Source organism: Physeter macrocephalus, chromosome 2 (genome assembly GCF_002837175.3).
Source record: "Physeter macrocephalus isolate SW-GA chromosome 2, ASM283717v5, whole genome shotgun sequence".
NCBI lineage: Eukaryota > Metazoa > Chordata > Mammalia > Artiodactyla > Physeteridae > Physeter > Physeter macrocephalus.
The window spans coordinates 110,009,596-110,033,793 of NC_041215.1; the positions used below are offsets into that span (position 1 = coordinate 110,009,596).

At 36.6% G+C, this 24,198-nt stretch overlaps 1 protein-coding gene across 1 annotated transcript in view; it reads left to right on the forward strand.

Moving 5' to 3' along the window:
• ADAM23 (ADAM metallopeptidase domain 23) overlaps window positions 1-24,198 on the forward strand; it is a 160,896-nt gene that overhangs the window by 104,062 nt on the left and 32,636 nt on the right. The window contains exons 10-18 of the mRNA XM_024124688.1: window positions 6,566-6,637; window positions 8,754-8,917; window positions 9,935-10,019; window positions 10,778-10,868; window positions 13,192-13,240; window positions 15,571-15,670; window positions 18,935-19,006; window positions 19,599-19,688; window positions 20,996-21,076. Coding sequence (XP_023980456.1) covers window positions 6,566-6,637; window positions 8,754-8,917; window positions 9,935-10,019; window positions 10,778-10,868; window positions 13,192-13,240; window positions 15,571-15,670; window positions 18,935-19,006; window positions 19,599-19,688; window positions 20,996-21,076 — 804 coding nt within the window. The remainder of the gene's footprint in view (window positions 1-6,565; window positions 6,638-8,753; window positions 8,918-9,934; window positions 10,020-10,777; window positions 10,869-13,191; window positions 13,241-15,570; window positions 15,671-18,934; window positions 19,007-19,598; window positions 19,689-20,995; window positions 21,077-24,198) is intronic.

The following is a 24,198-nucleotide window of genomic DNA, read 5'->3' on the forward strand; positions in this document are numbered from 1 at the left end:
AATTGGGAGCCTTGGATTGACACATATACATTATTGATACTATGTATAAAATGGACAACTGATGCGAACATGCTGTATAGCACAGGGAACTCACCTAGAGCACTGTGGTAACCTAAATTGGAGGGAAGTCCAAAAGGGAGGGGATATCTGTATGTGTATCGCTGATACATTTTGTTGTGCAGTGGAGGCTAACACAACATTCTAAAGCAACCATACTCCAATAAAAATTAATTAAAAAATAATAGAATTAACAAAAATATCTTGGTTGAAGCCTAGAGCATTCTGAAGGGTCTTGGTCAGTACGCTATTTGCTAGTATAGTTGTCCACAGAGACAGATGGCCGACTGAATCCATTGTAATGTACTGCACCAGATTATATAAGGCTCTTGAGTGTCAGTGGATTTTGGCATCTTTGGGGCTCCTGAAACCAATCCTCCTCGGATACTGAGGGACAGCTGTATACTCAGTACTTGTGCTGTGCTGGTAAATGTTTAATACCTGACTCTCTGAAAAAAAGCCTTGATTTATAATGTTTGTTTATATCCATGGTGTAAATACTCCCACCGTGGCTAATTTCAAGCTACCAAAGTGAGGTCATTAAATGAGGACCTGGGAAAAGATGCATCCAGTTGAATCCTGAACTGGTGGGAGCTGGCTCCAGCAACCCACTGCCCCACTTTCCAAACTGTTTAGGCCACTTGTAATTTTTGTTGTAATTAAATAATTTAATTTTTTAAATTGTATAAACTAAGACAAAGAGTAATTTGCTTTATGAAAACTAAGTTACATTTCTGGAGAGACTTTATAAAGGTGAGACTCTTAAGACATACCTAAGAGTCAGGTATAGGTGAAAAACTTGTGAAAGATTGCAGCAAAAATTCTGATTGCTTTGCAAATATCTTGAAGTCCTTGTTTTTCTTTAAGGAAATCAAAATTAGATTAGTAGACTATAGAATAAGGTTGTGTTTCATACAAAAATGAAAAAGTGAAATTCTAATCAGTAGAAAAGACCTTGAAACCATACATTTTTTAAAATGATGATTTAATTTATATTTAAACTTTTGAGTCTCTACTTTAACAGGTGTTTTCTATTAATTACCAAGCACTGGCTCAATTATGCTGAACATGAAGTTATGCAATAGCATACCTCTAAGTATGGGATGCAGACTTATTTTCTGTACCAGTAGCTTTAAGTACATTGCTTGAGATATGTCAGTAAGAACCAGAATTATTGGAATTACATACAATTTTTTAAAAAAAGAATTACATACAATTTAGGACAAATCTTCCCTGATAGGAAAGAAAACCAAATGGGTGGGTAGCCGTTTTAGATAATGAAGGCTAAAATATGAGTTTCTTTCTTTTTTTTTTTTTTGCCGTACGCGGGCCTCTTACTGTTGTGGCCTCTCCCGTTGCGGAGCACAGACTCCGGACGCGCAGTCTCAGCGGCCATGGCTCACAGGCCCAGCCGCTTCGCGGCATGTGGGATCTTCCTGGACTGGGGCACGAACCCATGTCCCCTGCATCGGCAGGCGGACTCTCAACCACTGCGCCACCAGGGAAGCCCTAAAATATGAGTTTCTGATGGACATTAATTTCCTTGAAACCCCAAGATAATTTTTTCATCTGAATTATTTTTGTTGATTGGGACATTGAGATTTTGTCCAGCTACTTCTCAAACCTTAACATTGTGGCATGTTGTGAAATTATGGATTTAGAAGGTTAAACTTTTTCCAACATCCAATATGTACTTTTAAAGTAGTGAAAATAGTTAAGATATATACAGTGCCTTTAAATTCACAAAGTGCATTCACATACAGCTGGTAATTGATATAAGAATTCTCCAACCCATGACTTGTAATTCCAAATCTCTTCTTCTACCAAATCTCTATTAGGAAAATACATGAAGCCATTAATCAGAGAGCAGATTTCAGTAACTATACAAATAGGAAATGATAATTTTTTAAACATTATATATATTTTGAATTTATTTGTAAATCTTTTAAAATGGGAAACATTTAAATAATCTTGTCTTTATCTTACGAATAGTAAAATAATGCCCTCCTTTAAAATATTGTTTTTGTAAATAGAAAATTTCTAATATTATACCGTATAGTCTGTGATAAAGTTATGTTATTTAGGCTACCAGATCTTTTAATGGTAAATTTTGGTAATTTGTTTTATTATTATTATTAAAATGAGTGAGAACTAAGAATGTATACATCTATCTTTGAAACCAGAAAAAACCCCTGTAATTTGTACTGATAAGTTTGGAGGGAATACATGTTAGGAAATAAAAAAAAAAGAAAGTCTTTATTGTAGAGTGATAATAATGCCTAAAGTAGAAAGAAATTACCTAAGAAGACTTCTATTGTTTTTTTTAATTGAAGTGTAGTTGATTTACAGTATTTCAGGTGTACAGAAAAGTGATACAGTTACACAGATTCTTTTCCATTATAGGTTATTACAAGATATTAAATATAGTTCCCTGTGCTATACAGTAAGTCCTTGTTAGATTTCTACTATTTAAATAAATATTGCAATAGAACTAAATAGATTCCTTTTCCTTTAAGACCAGGTTATACTCTAGTCCATAATAGTCCTAAATAAGTGTGTCATTTTATAAGACTTTTTTTTCTTTTGAGAGTTGAGAAAAGTTCTTTTTTAAAGGTGTGCTTTGTATGAGATGAAGATTGTTTTTGAATTTGAATGCTTCAAAGAAGGGATGGATCAGAGTACTTAAATTCACGTGTTGAAAGTAAAATTAAACTAGAATAATTGACATCTATTCTTTAATAACTGGAGATTTGCTATTGGATTTTTAAATGTCATCCCACTGACAGTACTATTTTATAATCTTTGTGCTAGATGAGGCAGCACACTTATTTTGATAACTATCACCCTCAGGTTGAAAGTCAAGCTCTAATTTTAATTTTTTTCAAAAAGCAAATACCTTAAGGATTGTGTTTATTCAGACAGGAAAAGGAAATTTGGCACTTTAAATGTAAATTATTTTCAGTGATCGGAAAATGTGGAAATAAATTCTATCATGAATGGAGATTTCACGTTTTTCTTTGTAAAATTAATTCTCATTCATGAAGAAAGTAGAAACATTTTGCCTACATTTACATTCACATTTACCTCTTTAATTCAGAGTAACCTTTCTGAAAAAATGCAGATATCTTACTTTGAACAAGCATCATATATTATCAGTAGCTTTCAATTAGAAAAGAAAAATCCCTCAATTTTGTATAAAGCATTTTAGTAGCAGGCTGGCAGAGTCCAATTTGTGAGCCAATTAAAGCCTTATAGAGGTCTGCCAAACATTTCTTTGAGCCACTTCGGCTCAATATAAATATTAAAAACCTTATTCTATTAGAAAATTAGTTGAAATATTTTAAAGTGCATGTAAAACAAATGTTTTTCTGACATTGTTGCTATATCCTTATGTATATAGGTACAAATATGAAAGGATAGCTCATATATTTTTAAATTTAAACCTCATTTGGTTTTCCTTATTTCAAAGCCACTATATTTTATAGGAACCCAACATATTATGATTTCTCATCAATAATCATGATTTACTAGGAGCATACATAAACTATTTTATATGACTCGTTAACTGAACAAGTTTATCTCCTATGTCAACCCAGGGTAAGCATTGAATTTCAGCTTTGTGATCTTGGATAAGTTATTTGTCCTCTCTGAGCCTCACTTTCCACATTTATAAAAATGGGGATAATAAAACATACCTCACTGAGTTGTGAGGAGCAAATATTTGTTGTAGGAGAAACACTAATGATAGACCCTAATAAATCCTAGGTACTCAATTATATGGAATTTCAAGTGAATAAATCTAGTGGTTATTCTTTGTTCTTATCATACTTGCCTTCTCAGTAGCATGGGACACAGCTGATTACTCTTTCCTGTTTGAAACATTTTCTTAATCTTTCAGCTTCTATGACACAAAAACTTTCTCACCTCACTGGCCATTTCTTCTTAGTCTTTTATGTCTGGGCTCTAGAGTTATGGGAGTGCCCCATAGCTTGATTTGGGGCTCCCTTTTCTTTCTATAACTCTTCCTCAAGTGATCACTTCCAGTCTTAAGTCTTTAAAATATATCATGACTTAAATTCATCACTCTCAACTTTATACTCTAGCCTTCTGTGTTCCATAGTTCTATATTCAACTGCCTACTCGACATCTTCAATATTGAATAGGCATCCCACATTTAACATTTCTAAATCAGAACTCTTGGTTCCCTAGTTCTAAACTGCCCTCCCCCAGTCTTTCTCATTATTTTAAATGGCACCTCCCCCACCCCCAGCTATTCAAGTTCAAAACCTAAGAGTCATCTTTTTTTCTTCTCCTTCCTTACCTTCCAACATCCTATAATGATGTCCAGCCTTCATTATTTTTTAACCTGGACTATTGCAGCAGTTTCCCAACAGGTCTCTCTGCATGCATTCTTGACCCTTTCTAATTCACTTACTTCAGCAGGCAGTGATCTTTCTAAAAAGAAAACCAGAGGGAATTCTCTGGCGGTCCAGTGGTTAGGACTCTGCGCTTCCACTGCAGTGGGCACGGGTTTGATCCCTGGTCAGGGAATTTTAAAATCCTGCAAGCCAAGTGGCCAAAAATAAAGAAAATCAGAGAATTGGAAGTTATAAATATGAAATAAATGGAAAATATCAATTTTAATAGACTTTTAAAATCCTCATTGTTTTTAACTTGCATGTCATGTTTTCCATGACCATTATACTACAAAAAGACATATCCCAAAAGGACCAATAAACGTTCAGAAGCAAAATAAAATTCATTTGAACAGATATGTAACACCACTGCATTAGAATAGGTGTCAGCTAATATTTTCCCTTTCTTTTTGTGATAAGTGCTTCTTCATGTCAGGAGTTTTTTTTTTTTTTAAGTGTTCAATTCAGTGACATTTAGTACCTTCACTATGTGGTGCAATCATTACCTCTGTCTAATTTCAAAACATTTCATCACCCAAAGAGACTTAATGTTGAGACTTTTGCTTTTACTGTGTTGGCCAAAAAGTAAGATGTTACGGAAAGACCCAAATGAACTTTTTGGCCAACCCAATATTTTAAAAGATATATTTGAAGTTTTTCAGCTTGTGGAATTTGCTAGGCAACTTAAAATGCTGAGCTCTTTACGGCAACTTCTTTATGCTAAGTTTAAAAAAAACTGTTAAAATGTCTCACTGTGTCCTCAGATAGTGGAAGGGACTAGGGATCTCTCTGGAGCCTCTCTTATAAGGCACTAATCCCATTCATGATGGCTCCACCCTCATAACCTAAGTACTGCTCAAAGGTCCCACGTCCTAAATTACATCATTTTGAGGGTTGGGATTTCAGCATGAATTTTGGGGGCACACAAACATTCACACCATTGCAAATATTATAAATAGTCATAAATTAATGAATGCTACTAATAACACAATACTAAGTTATTGCACATTTATCATAGGTTGTCAGTATGCTCAGTGTTATTAAAAAATATATATCAGATCTATAAGCATTAAGACATATTCTTCTTTTTAAAAACATAGTAACAGGGTTAAAGAGAGAATGAAATGAAGGGGGTCTGACAAATTTATAATGTGAAAATGGGCAAAGGAGAAGAAAAGAATATCATGATATTCCAATGTGGAAGTATTTTTAATCTTTATGAAGATGCATTATTTTTATAATTATAAATGAAGTCAAATTTTAAAGACATGGTGCAAACCTGATTCAGTAGTTTTGAGGATGTTTTTCTTTTCCCTCAGCAGAGGGCATGATCCCCCTGTGGTAAACTTTAGTTTTTAAATGTCCTCTCAAAGCCATATTAATTGCAGTACTCCTTGCTAAAACTGTAGCCCTTCAGATGTTATGTAATTATTCTATTAATTTACTTTATTTTCCTAAGTAATCATAAATAACCATAAGCAACTATACACTATCGGCACACTTCAGTTTTACTTTTTGTCTCTTCTTTGTTTTGACTTCTGAGCCGTCAAAAGCAAAAGGCTTCGTTTGGAGAAGGCATTCTTCTGAAAGTATATACTAAAATGTACGACAGACGCTTTCCATATCATGGACTGAATCTGAAGTGTTGCCTAAGAAATTTTCTTGATCTTTGTATGCGCTTGAATTCAAGTGAGGAGGGTGTCCAGTTGGGATTAAATTTCTTGATCTAAGCTCTTTATAAACTGGTAAAGTTCATTTCCATGAAACAAACAAATAAAAAAAAAAGGATTGCATTTGTTAGACACTGAGACTGAATTAACAGCTTACTTCTCAAGTGTAAAGTTTCTCACTCAGAATCACTAGGCCGTCTCCATTATCTGGAACATCATGGGTATTTTAGACAGTTATAGTTTTCCTGCCTAACAGAGAAATAAAATAAGAACACCACTATATCCAAACACGGCACAAACTAAATTCTGTATTTTTAATCCCCATTTCTGCTATTGCTGTCAGATTTCTGTTTTTACAGAATTTTGAAATTTATCATTAAATTATGGTTTGACAGTGACTGATATATCTTTTCCCCCTTCCAGTATAAGAAGTGTCGCTCTTCTCATGCGCATACAAACAACTTTGCAAAGTCTGTGGTCAACCTTGTGGATTCTGTAAGTATCCTGGTTTTCTTGAACCTCTTTTTCCAAGATGGAATGGTTTATATCTCTATTTGCTTACTTGCTGCTTTAGTTCTTTCTGAGACAAAAGTAAAAATGCTATCCTTATCTCATCTGGCTAATAAGAAATTATAGAGTGGTCTGCTTCACAAAGGGCAGTGTTATCTGAGTTTCAGGGGACTGTTGAGTTATTCTTGGGATCCCAGAGATGCATTGATGTTGCTTCTAAGTGATGTCTAGATATTATTGTCACAAGAGTCTAGTTAGGACAAAAATACTGGAGAAAATTGGCTACCGAAAGGAGTGTAAATTAAACTTGGCAAATGAGACTTCATTATAATAATCAGTTGAGCTTATCGTCTTAAATATAAGGCAGAAGAACGAATAGATTGAGGTGGATTATGTTTGGAGGATATAGGCAATACAAAAAAAAATTTTTTGAAAGAACCCAACTTTATTTTCTTCGTGTCCCCATAAGAATGCTTCAGACTTTATTTTTAGATGACAGAATTAAGTGCAGTCCCAAAATAAAGCTAATTTAAAACAGTAAAATGTATATCTTCTTAAAAAGACTTCTATAAATCTTTCTTATTGAGTTTTTTTCCTCCTCTCATTCTGTCAGTTACAGAGAATGATGGTTAAGATTTTCTTCCTTTTTCCTTTAGATAGGAAATCCGTAAATGTGAATATTATTCATTATGTTCCAATAAATAATTCAATTTGACTAGTCATAAATATAGCATAGTATTTTGTGTATTCTAATGTAAAGTGCTGTTTTGTTCAGCTAAATGTATGTTTATCTGATATTTATTGTATGTTCCCTCTTAACTGGGAAAAAAACCTTTATAAATTGCTTAATATCTAAATGCTACTTATTTTCTCTAAAGAGCTGCCTTCTTTTCTGCCTTTTAAACAGTCCAAAAGTCTCCAATCATGTAAACACTCATAACATATAATACCTGGTAGGCACAGCTGAGCAGTATAAAATGGGTGCAGGGTAATAGAGTAGCATGTAGCGTTAGGATTGAAATTCTGAAAGCCAGTTATCACCTGCTTTATTAATTTTCTTTAATTTCAGCCCTTGTCAGTCTTCTCAGAGGAAAACTATAAGTGGATATGAAAAAGAGAATATTAAACACACTTCCCCTCTGCCCCAGCTGTTTACTTGGTAGAATCTCTGTGTTTGTCATTTCACCATGATTGAACAGAATCACATCTTGCAAAGTGTCATTTTTATTTTGATATACCATAGAAGGTTCTGAAGCTGACCAACTAATTTTTTTTTAAAGCCATTACACTTAACTCACTCCCTGTTGTAAAATCATTCTAGCTTCACGTTGATTTAGGCATGATAAAATTTCCTTTCCTCAGTATGTTCTAAGATCATCCATTATTTTCTTAATTAGCTTGAAAATAGGAAAAAAATGACAACATTCATCAAAATTGCTTACATGTGTGAATTATTTAGCTACTGGGCCAAAAGCAGAAAAAGAGAGCAGAAAATTACAATTTAAATATTGCGAGTGATGTCACCTTGTGGTGAGGGTGACATAGGTAATGTAAGTCTGCTTTTCCCTCTTTTGGCCTCAGATCGTGATTCTCTTCCACTGTTATTTTACTTTTCATACAACAAGGCTTCCAAGGGCAAGCCAGCCATGGTGTTAGTGCTTGTCCAAGGATTTAGTGATCTGTTCCAATCCTGCAGGAGTAACTGGTCATATCACACTTACTCAGAACCAGTATATCAGGCTCCAACCCGTTATCGCCTATGAGGTTTGGAAGGGTGATTTTACTGAACCCTGTTTTGAACTTATGTCCAGACTTTAGAATCGTGATACTCCTAGTATAGATCCCCTAGTGAGATGCCTGGCTGCTAAAGGTGCTGATTTGGGATTGAAGTAACTTTGTAGGAGAGGCTGAGTTGTATGATTGTTCTTTCTTTTCGCTCTTGGAAAAGAGAAAGGAAAGAAGATTCTCCCTGATGAGCTAATTCTGACGTCGTGTTCTCCTCTCACCTCCCCCTCCTGTCCTTCCACTGACTCTGAAACACTGATTGTGCATGTTTGACCCAGTGTTTTCCTCCTGCACCTGTCCTGTTGTATACCCTCAGATTTACAAGGAGCAGCTGAATACCAGGGTTGTCCTGGTGGCTGTAGAGACCTGGACTGAGAAGGATCATATTGACATCACCACCAACCCTGTGCAGATGCTCCACGAATTCTCCAAATACCGGCAGCGTATCAGGCAGCACGCTGATGCTGTGCATCTCATCTCGTACGTATCTCCAGCCCTTGGCTTGACGTTGATCTTTATCCCTTTATTGTATCAGTTAGCGTATATATCAATAAATCAATCCTGAACAAGTTTGAGGTTGATTCCTCTGTTACATAAGAAGCACAGAAGTAGGCTGCCCAGTGCTGGAATGGCGGTTGCACAGTCATGAGATTTACTTTCAGAACACATCTCTACCTTCAGACCTTCCATCCTCAGGGTCAACTCATGATTCGAGACAGCTGCTGACACTCCAGCCTTCATCACAGACAGCAGGAATGCCAGGGAGGGAGGATTGCGAAAGGACCCTCCTTCCAGCTAAGTTAGCTCCTTTAAAGCAGATTTCCTGAAAGGTTGCACACATCACTTTCACCAACCAATCATTTGCTAGATCTTTTTAAAAAAATTTTTTTATTGGGGTATAGTTGGTTTACAATGTTGTGTTAGTTTCAGGTGTACAGCAAAGTGAAAATGAACTATTGACTGAAATTGACATTTCATCTCTAAGGAAGATAGGTGCTTTGCTCACTTTTGATATCATAAGTTGCTCCCTTCCCCCGCTGGTGGCTAAGCTGTTTTCAGACAGTCCTCTAAGGTTCTGTCCTGGGATCAAACCAACCAAAGTCCTCCTTCCTGTCTTTTCACCTGTTACTCTTTGCTTTTCTCTCAGGGTTTAATCACCAATTTACAATCATCAATATTTTGTATAACTACTATATAGTCTCTACTAGAAAAAAGTCAAGGACTGTGGTCTATTTATCTTTGTGTCCTCAGTTCCTGTGCCAGTACATGATGCTTAGTTAGGTGCTCAATTGATGTTTGCTCAACTGAGATTATTTAACATAACAATCTAAAGGTATTTATGATAACATACATTTAAAGGTATTTAAAATACAGTTTTTGGTTTTCTAAAGGAGGGTTGGTTTGGGGTATTCAAAGTAGGACAATAGACATATTTGCGGAGAGTTGAAATATAATGGTCACTACATTGGTTTCCTAATAGCACTTATTTTTCCTAAGGCGTGTGACATTCCACTATAAGAGAAGCAGCCTGAGTTACTTTGGAGGTGTCTGTTCTCGCACGAGGGGAGTTGGTGTGAATGAGGTAAATGTTATCAATTTTCCTAAAGTAGAGCTTTATCTGAGCATCTAGTCTCTTTCTTCCCCATGGCCTAGTTTACTTCCCTTTTCAGGCCTGTTTAGAATGATAATGACATTGAGACTATAGTACGAGTGGTTCGTATTAGTAAATAGAACCCGAAGTGGCCTTTGGTGTTACAAAAGAGGTATCGTTTCATATCATAATGATAGTTTTTCAGATTTATCAGGCAGATGCAAACCCAAGATTGGCCCAGAAATTTCTTGGCCTCTATAGATAAGTTTTTATAAGCTTGTTTATCCTTCTTTTATGACTTTTTAAAAAAGTTATTTGCTCTTCTGCCTATGTTAGGTTTAACACATCCCAAAAGTCGAACCAATCAAATCTAAACCTTGGTCAATACCTGAATCTATTATACCATGTTATCCCAGTAGCCATCATTCAGTGGAGACCTCTCTTGACAGATTTGTAGTAAGTTGAATTTATTCTTGGTTTGGTATGAATTGAAATGGGGCACAGCCTTTTAAGATTTTATGTTTCCATGTGAGAACATCAGGTTCTGAGAGATGCCACATAGTAAGAGAGGCTTTCTGCTTCTTGGGCCCAGTTGCAAGGAAGAAGTGATAAGGAACATAAGCCATCTTTGGATGCTGTGAGCCTCTACTTAGGGGACTGAGATGAAATGTGGTGATGATTAAGAAATAATAACTAGCTTTGTGCCCTCTCTCAAATGTTTCCCACACACTTTCAACTCTGAAAAACAGTATGGTCTTCCAATGGCAGTGGCACAAGTATTATCGCAGAGCCTGGCTCAAAACCTTGGAATCCAATGGGAACCTTCTAGCAGAAAGCCAAGTATGTACATTGACCTTCTTACTTTCATGTGCCATTCTGTCTGTATAATGCATGTCCTGTCAATAGAGAAATTTTTTTCATTCCTAAGTCATAATACCTTAACTGTAGTGTATCTCCTTCCTCTAAACAATGATAAGATGAGCAATTTAAGGTAATTCTTAATCTGTGTGGGTTGGAGAAATGTCCCTTTCAAAGTCCATAAAATCATACTTTCTTCAGGCGTGATCAGCTCTTTCTCACACTGCAGAATGTTGGGGTGGGTGGTGGTGAATACTCACCCTCTGGATTCTAACCAGTTGAGTATAGACCCAAGATGTCAGTGACGCTCCACCACAAGTACAGTTGGATCAGAAAATAGTTTAGGCCTAGAGTTAAAAGGAGCTCAAACTCTAATTAAACTTACCCATCTACTTACCTCTAATTAAACTTACCCACCTAGTATCATCAGAAACATTGGAGAAGCTTCCTGTACAGGCAGTCCCGTCCTGGACCTTTTAAACATGGGGGCAGGTGATAGAGGATAACTCTCCTCTACTGGGCAGGCAGGGCCAAGAGAAGCAGCCACATATCCCATCCAGTAGGAAGACACAGCTGGTGACTCCTGGATGTCACTCTCCTCTTTAACCAGAAGAGACGCAGATGGAAAGACAGGGCTGAGATTCTAGTGGCGAAGTGTTGAAGGCCCACAATAATTTTGGGGGGCCCTTGAACGTTTTTAACTTCTTTTAAAATCGTTATAAAAATCCAACTTGGATTATATTCCTCTTTATATCAATACACTAGTAAAATATAATTTCTAACACACTTTTGTGGCAGAAGGCAAAAGTGCCTAGGGCACACACAATGAGATCCTGTGGAAAGAAAAACCTGAGGTATTCACTCCTAACCTGTTACCTAGGAATTAAGTGGAAATCTACTCCCCTCAGTGAAAATATCAGATTCTAGGAATAAAGGTCCCCCTCTCTACCACAGCCTCCCTAAAGGAGAAGAGGACAAAAATCTACCTTAACATTGTCCTATATTTTATACTTTTTGACTACTATCGAATAATTGCCATTAATACATAGTGTTATGGAAACTTGAAGCAAAATATATATCCTAGGTGTCTTGATTCCCTTTAAGGGCATATTAAGTCATCACTTTATGGGTACATTAAGTCTGGTGGCATTGAGCAAATCTCCACAAACTTTCATCTATTAATTTCTTGCTCAGAGTATTTGCTTTCCCAGGGAAACACATAGTACACATTAAAGGAAGTGATTCAGGTTTCACTGGCTGGCATCAATACCTGAAAACCAGAAAGGAGTAGAACCAGGTTTATGTCCTTGTTTGAAAAGCCTGGAGCCAGGAAGAGGCCAGTGCTGGGGTCAGCTGAGAGATATTGCTGAGTCAGATGATGGAGTAGGGTGCGCAATAAGCTTCATTACTAATGCCGGGCATAATTCTTTCCCAAAATTCTTTATTCCTTTGTGAATTGTTTGTTTAGGTAGATTCGTTCTGTACTTTGAATTTTTAAAGATCCATTTGGAAGTCTTCCTTTAAAAATATCTTTGTCTATCATAGGAAAGAGAATAGGAAAAAATAAATGAAAAGGACAGCCCGTCACAATACCCATATGTCCATCTATGTTAAGTTTATGGTTGTTATTTAAATTAGATGATTTTACATTTCTATTTTAGATTTCTCTCTTTTGCTGAACCTTTTAGCTTAATGTTCTTCAAGTCTCTGGCTGATTCTTTCTTTGACTCCAGCAAATTGAATTCTCTCCTCTAACGTCCGGTGTGGTCTGTTAGCAGGACTTCAGTGAGGACTCATTGCATTTGTGCAGTAGAGCTTTGTAGTTCCCAGAGAGCACACACACTACCATCTCATGTGAGCCCCATAGCCACTCTGGGAGACAGAGAGATTCATTCACATTTTAGAGGTGGAAACACTGAGACCCAAGAAATGCTAAGTCACTTGCCTATGAAACTCTCTCATCAGACAGAACTTGGACTAGAACTCAGGCTTTACAATCTCTAGACCAGGTACTTTTCATTCATCACTAGGAACTTAATTGAATTCTCTGAGTTACAAAAATGAAGAGAGGCACAATTTTATTTCTTGCAGCTCTTGTCTTAGGAAGCAAGCTATACTGTTGGAAAGGAAAAAGAAATATTGATTGAAAAGAAATAGGTTTTGTTTGGTGAGACTTCACATTCTGTACCTGTCTGACATGGAATTGGTAATAAGGAACTATTTCAAGAGCTGTGATGCAAATTAAAGATGTGACTTTTGTTGTTTCCCTTTTCTTTTGTTGCTTTTTATTGTTTCATTGGACTAGAATGTGACTGCACAGAATCCTGGGGTGGCTGCATCATGGAGGAGACGGGGTAAATTTTCATTGTACATGCATTTGTTATATACCTTTTACTGAAATTGTTACCTATAATTAGATACACAGTCTCTCAGGTACTGGTCTTTTGGGCTAAGCCTTAGAATAAATTCAATAACTCATTACCTGATATTTTAAAAAATGAAACAGCTAGTTTACTTTATACTTTAATTTTTTATTTAAAGTTGGTAATAAAAGTAAAATAAAGTAACCACTTCTACGTCTATTAACCCTTAAAGGAAGCACATGATTAAATGCTTCTAAGTTTAGTGGATGCATTAATTTTTTAGTACAGTTAGGATAAAAGCTGGTTATCTAAACTGTCAGTGAAAACCAATTTAGTCAACAATTTATATTTTAAGGAACTCGTAAATAGTCATGTTTACTGTAATAAAATTGTACTGTATTCCTTATATAATCAATAAAGCTTTTTTAAACAAATTAAGACAGATTTATCATGTCTAGGTGGTCTTCTACTGTTAGACATTTGAATAGTTGCTCACCTAATTCCTGTCTCCTATTGTGGATAATTTGGAAACTAGAGGGTTGCTGTTGCATCGGTGAACCAAGGCCTAGAAACATTGCCCTCTTTCCCAGGGACCCCTGCCCCATGGGAGCCACTGCCACAAGGCCTCCTAAGCTAGAGCCCACTCCTAATAGATAGGTTTCCTCACTCATGTGTCTCTCCCACTTCCTTTGCCCATGCCAGACATCTGCTCAACACATCACCATTTCTGGTCCTGCCCCCTCCCCGTGATCCCCAGTTGCCAGAAGCCCTGACCTACTTTTACAGAGTCCCTTCCTTATTTGTGCAACAGGAGTCCAGGGAACAAGAGGTGTGTGAGCATGAAGGCTTGAGGAGAGAGTCAGCCATTATGCTTGCTACTTTAGAACACATGTTTCTAGAAATGTAGTTTAAACTTGAAACCGTTAGGTTTCATGCTCCCTCTCCCCTGAGGCCTCCTACAGAATGGTAACACCATTCATAATACTGGTTCTATCGGGAGAGGTCTTCTGTCTTCTAAACTTCCAATTTCTAAATGGGGTTTTAGACTGACTACCCATAGGATATAATAAAATTATTTAAGCTTAATTTGTATTTTCTCATATTTCTACATAGTTCTTGTAAGAGATCACTGTCAACAATGGTAGATTTTACCTACTTCCATACGCTACCCTCATACATAAGGAAATATAAATCTATTGGATCACATCCTAGAATAAGTGACCTAGTACTCTCAAATCACGTACTATGACAAATATGTCCAAGGAATCAATGTGTATGACTCAGTTTAACCTTGATCATACGTATAATATTCCCCTATGTACTGACATAGTGATAGTAATTTGATTAACTCACAAAGAGGTTCACTATATTCCTGCAAAATCATGAATATTACCAAATAGTATTTGAAGTTGAGAATAAGGAGCTATTACCTAATTCTAATTCAGAAGGCGCTTACCCTAATTCTGTTTTGACTGTGTGTATATACACATAAAAACATATATATTCTAACACATCTCTTTAGGGTTTCCTTGTTTACCTCAATTGTGTCGCTGAAGCCTGCAATACATAATCTTTAATCGGTTTAACCTCACAACATCCTTCTCCAAAGTAAAATCTAGTAGGTTCCCAAGTTCCTTTTATTCAGGACAGAGGCAAAAAAAAAAAAAACCTCCCCTGCTTATCTTTACTGAGACAGAGCGAATAAAAGTGACTACCTTTTTTTGGTAACACCTTTATTAGAGTATAATTGCTTTACAATGTTGTTTTAGCTTCTGCTGTATAACAAAGAGAATCAGATATATGTATACCTATGTCCCCGTATCTCCTCCCTCTTGCGTCTCCCGTCCCCGTATCTCCTCCCTCTTGCGTCTCCCTCCCACCCTCCCTATCCCACCCATCTAGGTGGTCACAAAGCACCGAGCTGATCTCCCTGTGCTATGTGGCTGCTTCCCACTAGCTAGCTATCTTTCATTTGGTAGTGTATATATGTCAGTGCTAGTAACCACATTTTAATATACAGCCTAGATGAAGTTGGGGGATGAACTTTTCAAAAACTCTTTCAAGCCTGAGCACAAAGGGGCTTGACTGCTAAGGAGATTGTAAACTAGCCCCCAAATCTGTGATTTTCTTTGAATTTCTATTTTTACAGACTCTACCACACATACTTACTTAGCAGTTTGAACATAAGTGCCTTGTCAAAGTTTGTGTAGAATCGTCTGGATCTAGAGTGATGATTTTATTCTAATTCAAGGGTTTTAATTTTCTTCTCTGATGACTGCTTTTGGTAAATTTTTTACATAATTGATTCTTTATTTCCTCAGGGTATCCCATTCCAGAAAGTTCTCAAAGTGCAGCATTTTGGAGTATAGAGACTTTTTACACAGAGGGGGTGGAGCCTGTCTTTTCAACAGGCCAACAAAGGTTAGTAATTTAGAAAGTGTAATTATTTCTCCAATTTTTTTACAATGGAACTATGCCAAATATCAGATACTTGGCTTGGAAAGCAGGTTTCTTTCCAATCAGATTAATATTTAGTTATAAAAGGCTTTATGATGTTAAAGATTAAGTCTCGTTTAAATGAATTACAAGACCATAGTTTCACTGTTCTGAAGCTCTGGTGTTTCAGTGCTAGCTGTACCTCCTCTTGGCCCTCCCCTCCAAAAAACAAACAGACAATCCTTCAATTAAAATATCTTTGAAATTTTCATGTTGGGGTCTTCCCTTGCTGCTAAGAGATAGTGGGTTAGATTAAGATACATTACTTTAGTCCATTTCTCTGACAAAAATTCTATTTCCCCTTGACATTTTCTCTAGGGGTATAACTAATTTCTAGGCCTTTCTTACTTTCTCTTTTTTTTTGGCAGGGGTGGGTATGTGTGGTCCTTTCTCCCAGATAGAAAGCATTACTAATATCAGCCAGCCAAAAAATGACCCAAGGTATTTATGGACCCCATAAATGCAGCCCCTTGACATTTTCTCTAGGGGTATAACTAATTTCTAGGCCTTTCTTACTTTCTCTTTTTTTTTGGCAGGGGTGGGTATGTGTGGTCCTTTCTCCCAGATAGAAAGCATTACTAATATCAGCCAGCCAAAAAATGACCCAAGGTATTTATGGACCCCGTATATATATATATATATATATATATATATATATATGAAGAGATATATATATCTTTACTTGGGAAGGTCCACATTGTCAATTGGCATTTCATTAAAATTTATATACACAATGTCATATTCTCTTATCCACAATTCCTTAATTCAAAAATTCTGAAAATTGGAAGTATATTTTATGAGTTTGCAGAAAACATAGTGGATGGTAAAACTTATCCTGAACTGAAAATCTTTATTTATCCCTCATAGTGTAAGTATTCATAAGTCTTACTGCACAAATGTTACTGCACAAATGTTAATGTGTTTGATTATAGGGTGTATACCAGACCCCTCAGGGCCGTCATATAGAACAGGGGAAATGCATCATACTTTTTTAAAATACAGCAAAGCCAGAATTCTTAAACTCACAGGCTACAGAGCTTTTGGATATGGGACTGTCGACCAATAACATGTTTAGAAACGAAGTTGCTTAACAGGCAAAAGGACAGGATTGATGCGAATTAGCAGATGGCATAGACATTCTAACATTGCACATTTCATATTTCTTTTTAAGATACTACATCATAAGTCAAATATAGTCCATTGCTATACAAAATGTTTAATAACTCTGCACATTGAGAGAGCAGTGAAATCATGTTAGCCTTTTTTAAAAAAAATCAGTGTCTGATGTCGATAACTGTCAGAATAATTTATTCCTATCCCCATAATTAAGTGATACTGCTAAGTTAGGGATGATACTTTGATTCCTGACAGCTGTATAAAATCTCAGTAAGGCTGCAGGAATTTTAAAGTGACCTTGCATCATTAAACTCAGCTTCCTGCTTTTCATGGCATCGATCTCAATGCAACAGAAATCTGAAAGCTTCAGAGTGTTTAAAATGGGTGCGGTGAGTAATAATGAATTAATGTGAGCTGTTGGCATTTCTGAATTGCAAAGTACATGGCTAATTTTACCCGCCTTGCAGCTCACCAGCTAATTATAAGCATCATGCCTGAGGAAACAACACTGAGTTGTTTGAAAATACTAAGATCTCTAGTGTGCGTATAAGGATCCATCATTAGATTTCTGAAATTGCCTATGAGTAGAAAGCAAGTTATTCGGATAATGTGGAAACTAAATAAAAATACACATACATCTTCAATTTTAAAAGTTAGTAAATATGGAATTCTTTCTTTTTAAACAACATATATAGAATAATTTTTTAAAAGCTGCTATGGATTACAGTGGAATAATTTATATGTATGTGTGAAAGAACTGACTTTCTTCCAAGTGTTGTAGTCAATGGGTGTATGTATGCAGGTTTTATGTGTTATTTTCACATTATCTAAGTGCATCTTTTCTGTGCTCTGGGAACCTTCTCAACTGCCATGTTTGCCATATGGTTTGTGATAGTGACCTGTCTCAGGATGGAAGAAGAGTCCTAAGAATGAAATCGAACAATGGGTTACATGGGAGTCCTGATATAAAGCACTACTCATGTTCCAGTCTGCCTTTCCCTTTTCCATTTTTTCCTCCCTGCTGATCAAAATATCACAGAGATGAGGACTGTTGATTTTAGTCATTGGATTTTCCCATGGGGAAGTCCCACCCAAGTATCGTGGAAAACTTCCTTGCTCCTTATAACCATTTTCCTTTCCTGGGAGTGGAAGGAGGGTCAGATCTTTCTTTGGTGGACTCAGTGGAAGGCAGCTGCTCCTTGGGTGTGTGCTACTCCCTCTCATATATACGGCTCTGAGCATTTGGGTTGGGATGTCCTGTTCTAATCTTCACCTGAGTATAGTAGATGTACACAGAAAAATCTTGCCCCAGCTGATGGGAAATAGGAACGTTTCTTATAAATAATCAGCTGCCTCAGCAACTGGTCTGTAGTACAGTTTATTTGGCAAGCAAGTTCATAGCACCAGTAGGGTGGATTATTCTAGAAATTTGACTCTCCCATTGCTCCAGGAATGATTGAGAAATTTCTATACGTCTGTGCATATGTCTGCACATTTACTTAATATGATTCAGACAGTGCAGATTTCTTTTCACTGAGAATGATGGGCATGGATTTCCAGCAACATTTTTTTTTCCCTAAGTTTATTTGCATTTACTTGATGGCATATATCACATTTAGCTGTGAATGAAGCATTTTTATCTTCTTGACAGTTTTTATATCTTCTCGACAGTTTTTATATCTTCTCAGCTGCCTGGTTATAAGTCAACAAATTAGGTATCTGTGAGTCTTATTAGCAGTGCATTTTAGCTCTATTAGCAGATATGAAAAGTGATCTATTCCTCTTGACAGCTTATTTCTCTGAAAAGTAGCTCTAATGGTAGAAGTCATCTCTGGAGCCCACTACCGGAGAATCCTCCAAGAGATATTACCCCATTTAAAATATGTTTTTTAGAAGTGTTATTAATAAATTAACAGTGATTCTCACACAGACACATTTGTAAGATGCCATAACAACAGATCATAGAATACCACATGATAGCTGATTATAGGGCCATGTGTGTAGCCTGATTGGAGTGTTGATTTTCTGTGATGAATTAAAATGGTTTCCCTTTATCTTTCTAATCTCTTTCAGCTATTTGAGCCCACAGAATGTGGAAATGGATATGTGGAAGCTGGGGAGGAGTGTGATTGTGGAATCCACGTGGTAGGTATATAAGAGATCTTTTCTACCTTCAGCACATCTACCCAGAGTGCAGAAGAATAGCATTAGTGGGAAGTCTGCCCCATCATTCATTGTGGTCTTACTGCCTTTATTTCTGAGCTCTCTCATCAATGCTTAATCCTAGCTCAGACACGTTAGAATTAATCATTGGCTCTGTCTGAAGAAACCTAATGGATTCTTCTAATCAAATTCGTACCTCTTAAAAATTCATAGCTCATATTCAACTCAGACAAGTTTTACTAACTCATGAAAATTCTTTCTGTGTTGTATATTAGTTTTGTCTTTGTAAAACTAGCTTATTAAGAATACAACAGAGCTAACCAAGTGTTGGGTGCCTGCTAAAAAATAAGCTTACTTTTTGGTAGAGAAGCCCCTTCTTAGAAGATCGTACTTTGCTGAGAAGTATAGCCAGAAGGAATCTATCATTGCTTAAAGTGGTTCATTCTTTCCTAAAGATTTGCTTACTATTATATACATCTCCTCACATGGATTACGCATAAGTTGCATGTGGAGAGAATGTTGAATGACCAGTGGGTAGGTTTCCTCACTTACTCACATGAAGTGTTTTCTCTAGGAATGCTATGGATTGTGCTGTAAGAAATGCTCTCTCTCCAATGGGGCCCACTGCAGCGACGGGCCCTGCTGTAATAATACCTCATGTCTTGTGAGTTCTCTGACAGTTTCATCTTTCTTATCGTTGACATATTAGTCAAATATCTCAATGTGTACACTGAGTATTTGTACAACTTGTCACACACTTGTTGATTGACACTGTGCATATTAGCCTGGCGATTTTGTAGAATCAATAAATCTATCCAAATTCTGTGGGTTACAACGATTATCTTTACTATGATTCACTACCGACCATTCTATTCTCTGGTACCTCCCTAAGAAAATATATCTATAACCCTTTCAAAATAAACATTGAGAATTGCTCTACTATCATGGGTGAAAACCAAATTAAATAGTTGAATAGAAGAGGGACAATTCTTGTGGTCTTTTTCTAATAAGCCCTACTTATAACCTTTTTCTTTAAAACTCATCCTAATTTATTTTAGACCCTGAGCAGAAAACCTAGTGCTCATAGTTTTACATTTGATATTTAAAATCACTTATAAAGGCAAGAAAGCTAGATAAGGAAGTAATATATGTATGTATGTATGTTTATATGTGTATATGCACAACTTGTGTATGTGTGGACACACAGTTACTTCCATCTTTAGAGACCTCTGGTTAATTTTTTTAAAAACTGTTTTGTAAATTTTCCTTTTTCTCATCTATAAAATCTCTAATATCCTTTAAAACCATAAAAGTATATGATTTAATTTTATCCAACACCAAAGGGATATTATGCATGTGGTAATCTAGGCGATTCTAGCTTAGTTTGTACTTGCTTATGTCCCCAACCAGATTATAAATTGCTTGAAGATGATGGACTCTTTCCTTCATCTTTTACCCACCCACCACCCAGAGAAACAAAATGCCTTGTATTCAGTAGGCATTCACTGGCATCACTGAAGGAAATTCATATGAATTAGTTGAAATCTGCTTGTGTATATTTAGCTAAAGCAAGACTAATATCCAAGCTAGTTGGTAAATCAGTGCAGGTTGGGTGTGCATATCAGTCTTCAGAGAGATCCTGAATGTTTATATTTTAGTGTTTTGTTCTTTTGTCTTAAGCCACACCAGTGATTTTTCTTTGCATAATTGTCATCACAATGTTTTCCAAAAATAATACTCTGAGATAGTGGATTTTGAAATCTGAACACGTAATGCCTTGGTTAATGATTCATATTTACTACACAGAGTGGTATTTGGGCATTATCTCTATCCTGGAACTATCTTGCTGATTCATAAAAAGAGTTTGGCGGTGGTTATGAAAGGATGTCATGATTGTTGGTGAATATAAGAATGTTAACTTTTTGAAATATGAATTAATACTGGTTCCTAATATTGAGTTTTGATTTGCAGTTTCAGCCGCGAGGGTATGAATGTCGGGATGCTGTGAATGGGTGTGATATTACCGAATATTGTACTGGAGACTCTGGCCAGGTATGGCAAACTGAGTTTTAGGTAATGCATCTTACTTGCAAATACATATTGTAAAGCTTTCAGTTTGGATTACGTGTGTGAATATGATTTGGTTCTTTTGTTTTCTGTTTTGTTTTGCTCTGTTTTCTAGTAATTTCTAGCTCCTACCATGCCTTTATTTTAGGAACGTTTATTGTGGTTTTTTGGACCTAAAAAAGCTCTTTTCTTCCAAATTTCCCCTTCGTAATTAGTTCCTGTTATATTGCTTATATCCAACGAATTGATTTTTCTTTCCTGGTCCCCACATCTAAAACAGTACCCTCACACTGATAAAGCACTAATAGTACTACTTCCAAGCATTTTTAAGCAACAAAACCCTTTCTTTTTTTTTTTTACATCTTTATTGGAGTAGAATTGCTTTACAATGGTGTGTTAGTTTCTGCTATATAACAAAGTGAATCAGCTATATATATACATATATCCCCATATCCCCTCCCTCTTGCATCTCCCTCCCACCCTCCCTATCCCACCCCTCTAGGTGGACACAAAGCACAGAGCTGATCTCCCTGTGCTATGCGGCTGCTTCCCACTAGCTATCTGTTTTACATTTAGTAGTGTATGTATGTCCATGCCACTCTCTCACTTCGTCCCAGATTACCAACAAAATTTTGGATGGAAGCCCAATGTAGAAATCTGGGCAGAGTAGCACTGCTGTGGTTGAAATGGGATTGGGAGAAGAAGTCTGCCTTCCTCAGCTCTGTCACCGTCTCGCTCCACTTATGAAGCCCTGGCTTCATGGCCCACACACTTGGCATGATCTTCTTCACATTAAAATGATCACATTATCATTAAGGTTGCCTTCCGGCATTCCTTCTTTAATTTTTACATTTTGAAACATTTATATTGTGTTGCTTTATGTCTTTATTTGTCATTCAAATGAACATTTGTGGAGCCCCTGCTCTGTGACAAGCACTGTGAATTCTGGGATACGGGAGGAATTGAAAGAGAAAAGTCCTTGCTTTTACGGGGCTTGCATTCTGCTGGATGGAGAAAGGCAAATAAATGAACAAAAAACCCAGTGGGTACAGAAGCATGGCTTCTTCGAGAGATGAAATGAAAGCAGGGATAGCTGGGGGATAGTGAAAAAAATTCAGAGAGGAAGTCAGGAATCAGGCAGGTAGGGGCTTGGTAAGAATTTTTGACTTCATTCTACCTTCATTTCTTTCTAACGTTATTTCAAGAGCATTCTCCCATGCTATGACACAGTTTCCATAAATATCCTCTTTACAGTTGCATGAAAGTCTGCCATGTGGATTTACCAGTCACTTCTACATCCAGTGGTGGTAGATATTTAGATTGCTGGCAGTATTTCATTATTATGATTAATACGGTCGTGAATCTCTATGCATTTTTAGGAGTGTTTCTTGTTTGGAGTTAGCACCTTAGGACAAGTTCTCAGGAGTGGAGTTACCTATTGCCAGGTAGGGCTCCTGATAGAGTACAGTCAGAAGCCAAAATGTCATTTTTGCTATTGCAAATAGCCAAGTTGAAAGCCATAGCTTAGTGTGAGGGCTAAATGGACCTCTTTATAGATCCCAGATTCAGGCTATAGCAACACGTTATTGACAAAATTGGGCCTGGAATGACCTGTCGGTGCAGAGCCAGCCCTTGCCTTGTATGCCATGGAGGAAGAGAGAGGATGATTTATGTGAGTAGGCAAGAGAAGGATGGCAGGACCTGGCCAGAATGCCAAGTTACTCTTCTCAAGTTTACCAAATCAGCCAGCCAACCAACCCAACCGTTCACTCTACCTGCCTGGAGAATCGAGTACAGCAGCAGAGAGTAACTGGAGTTACACTGAGTTCCCCTCCTTGGAAGGAAACATGAGGAGAGGAAAACAAAGTTTCCTAATTAACCTTTTTGAAAGGTTTTGATCTGTATCATCTGAGGCTCGATTCAAGTGGATATGGTACAAAGGAATGGTACAGTGAACTCTATTCAGGCTATTATTCTTTTGTGAATTTTATGCGTATCTGTTTTTATATATAGATATGTAAATAGGTTTCTCTGCAATTTTTAAATAATATAGTGGCAGAATGTAAGAACTGTGGATTCAGTGTTTTATGACAAGTGTACTGACATTCTTGATATACTGTTTCACTGAGTTATATTTTTAGTTTTGTAGAATAATGCCATTTTTATACCCATCATATATGGTTTTGGTTCTGTGTATTCAGTTCTTTTAAAAGTATAGTTTTTTCATTTCAACCTTTAGCTCTTGAATTGCCATAGACTTTACTGGAAATAAGGTTTTTATAATGAGGGCTCTGTGTCCAACTTAATATTCTATTGTCCAAATTTTTAAAATGTTCTTTTTATCTCATGTGTCCAAGGTGAAAATTGTACTGTTAAATTCTCAGTGGCATAGTAGAAAAGCAAGTTCCTTTAGTAACAATTTCCTTATATGACCAGAGTGAACCTGAACTAGATAAGTGGAATAGAGGGAGTTAAACACCCACCACAAATTCTTTTGCTTTGTAAGAGGCAGTGAACTGTGACTTTAATTGATGCTAATAATGATTAATAAAATAGGATCTCTGAGAATCTCTGCATCTCTGAAAATCAGTATCGCTGGCAACATTATGACTTGATCTCTTTTATTTTATTGTATAGTTTTGCTTAATTTTGATACTAGCATTTACTGATGCTTCTGAGCTGCTTTTTAAATTCCCAATTTATAAGAGAATAAGTAATACATGTGGAACTGAGAGAAATCCTGGGCAAACAGTCTGGATGATCTAATAAAGATATTTTTTAAAGATGTGGGAAATGTGTTTTGTTAGTACTGTGAAATATGTCATCCAAATGGGAGTATAGCACAATTTAAAATAAGTACATTTAAAGGCTACTGCACTGTGAAAGCTGGCCTCAACTGGACCTTCCTGCACAGCATAAAACTGGGGGCTCAAATGGCATTTAGAGACCGAATCCAGAGCTCTGCTCACAGGCAGAATAAAGTACACAGATTTATGGTCCCTCTGCTTTAAATATCTCCAGACAACGAGAGACATCCAAAATTTCCTTTGTTAAACATTTCAGTGATAAGCAACTGGCTTTCATTAGGCTAAACGAAAAATAGATTG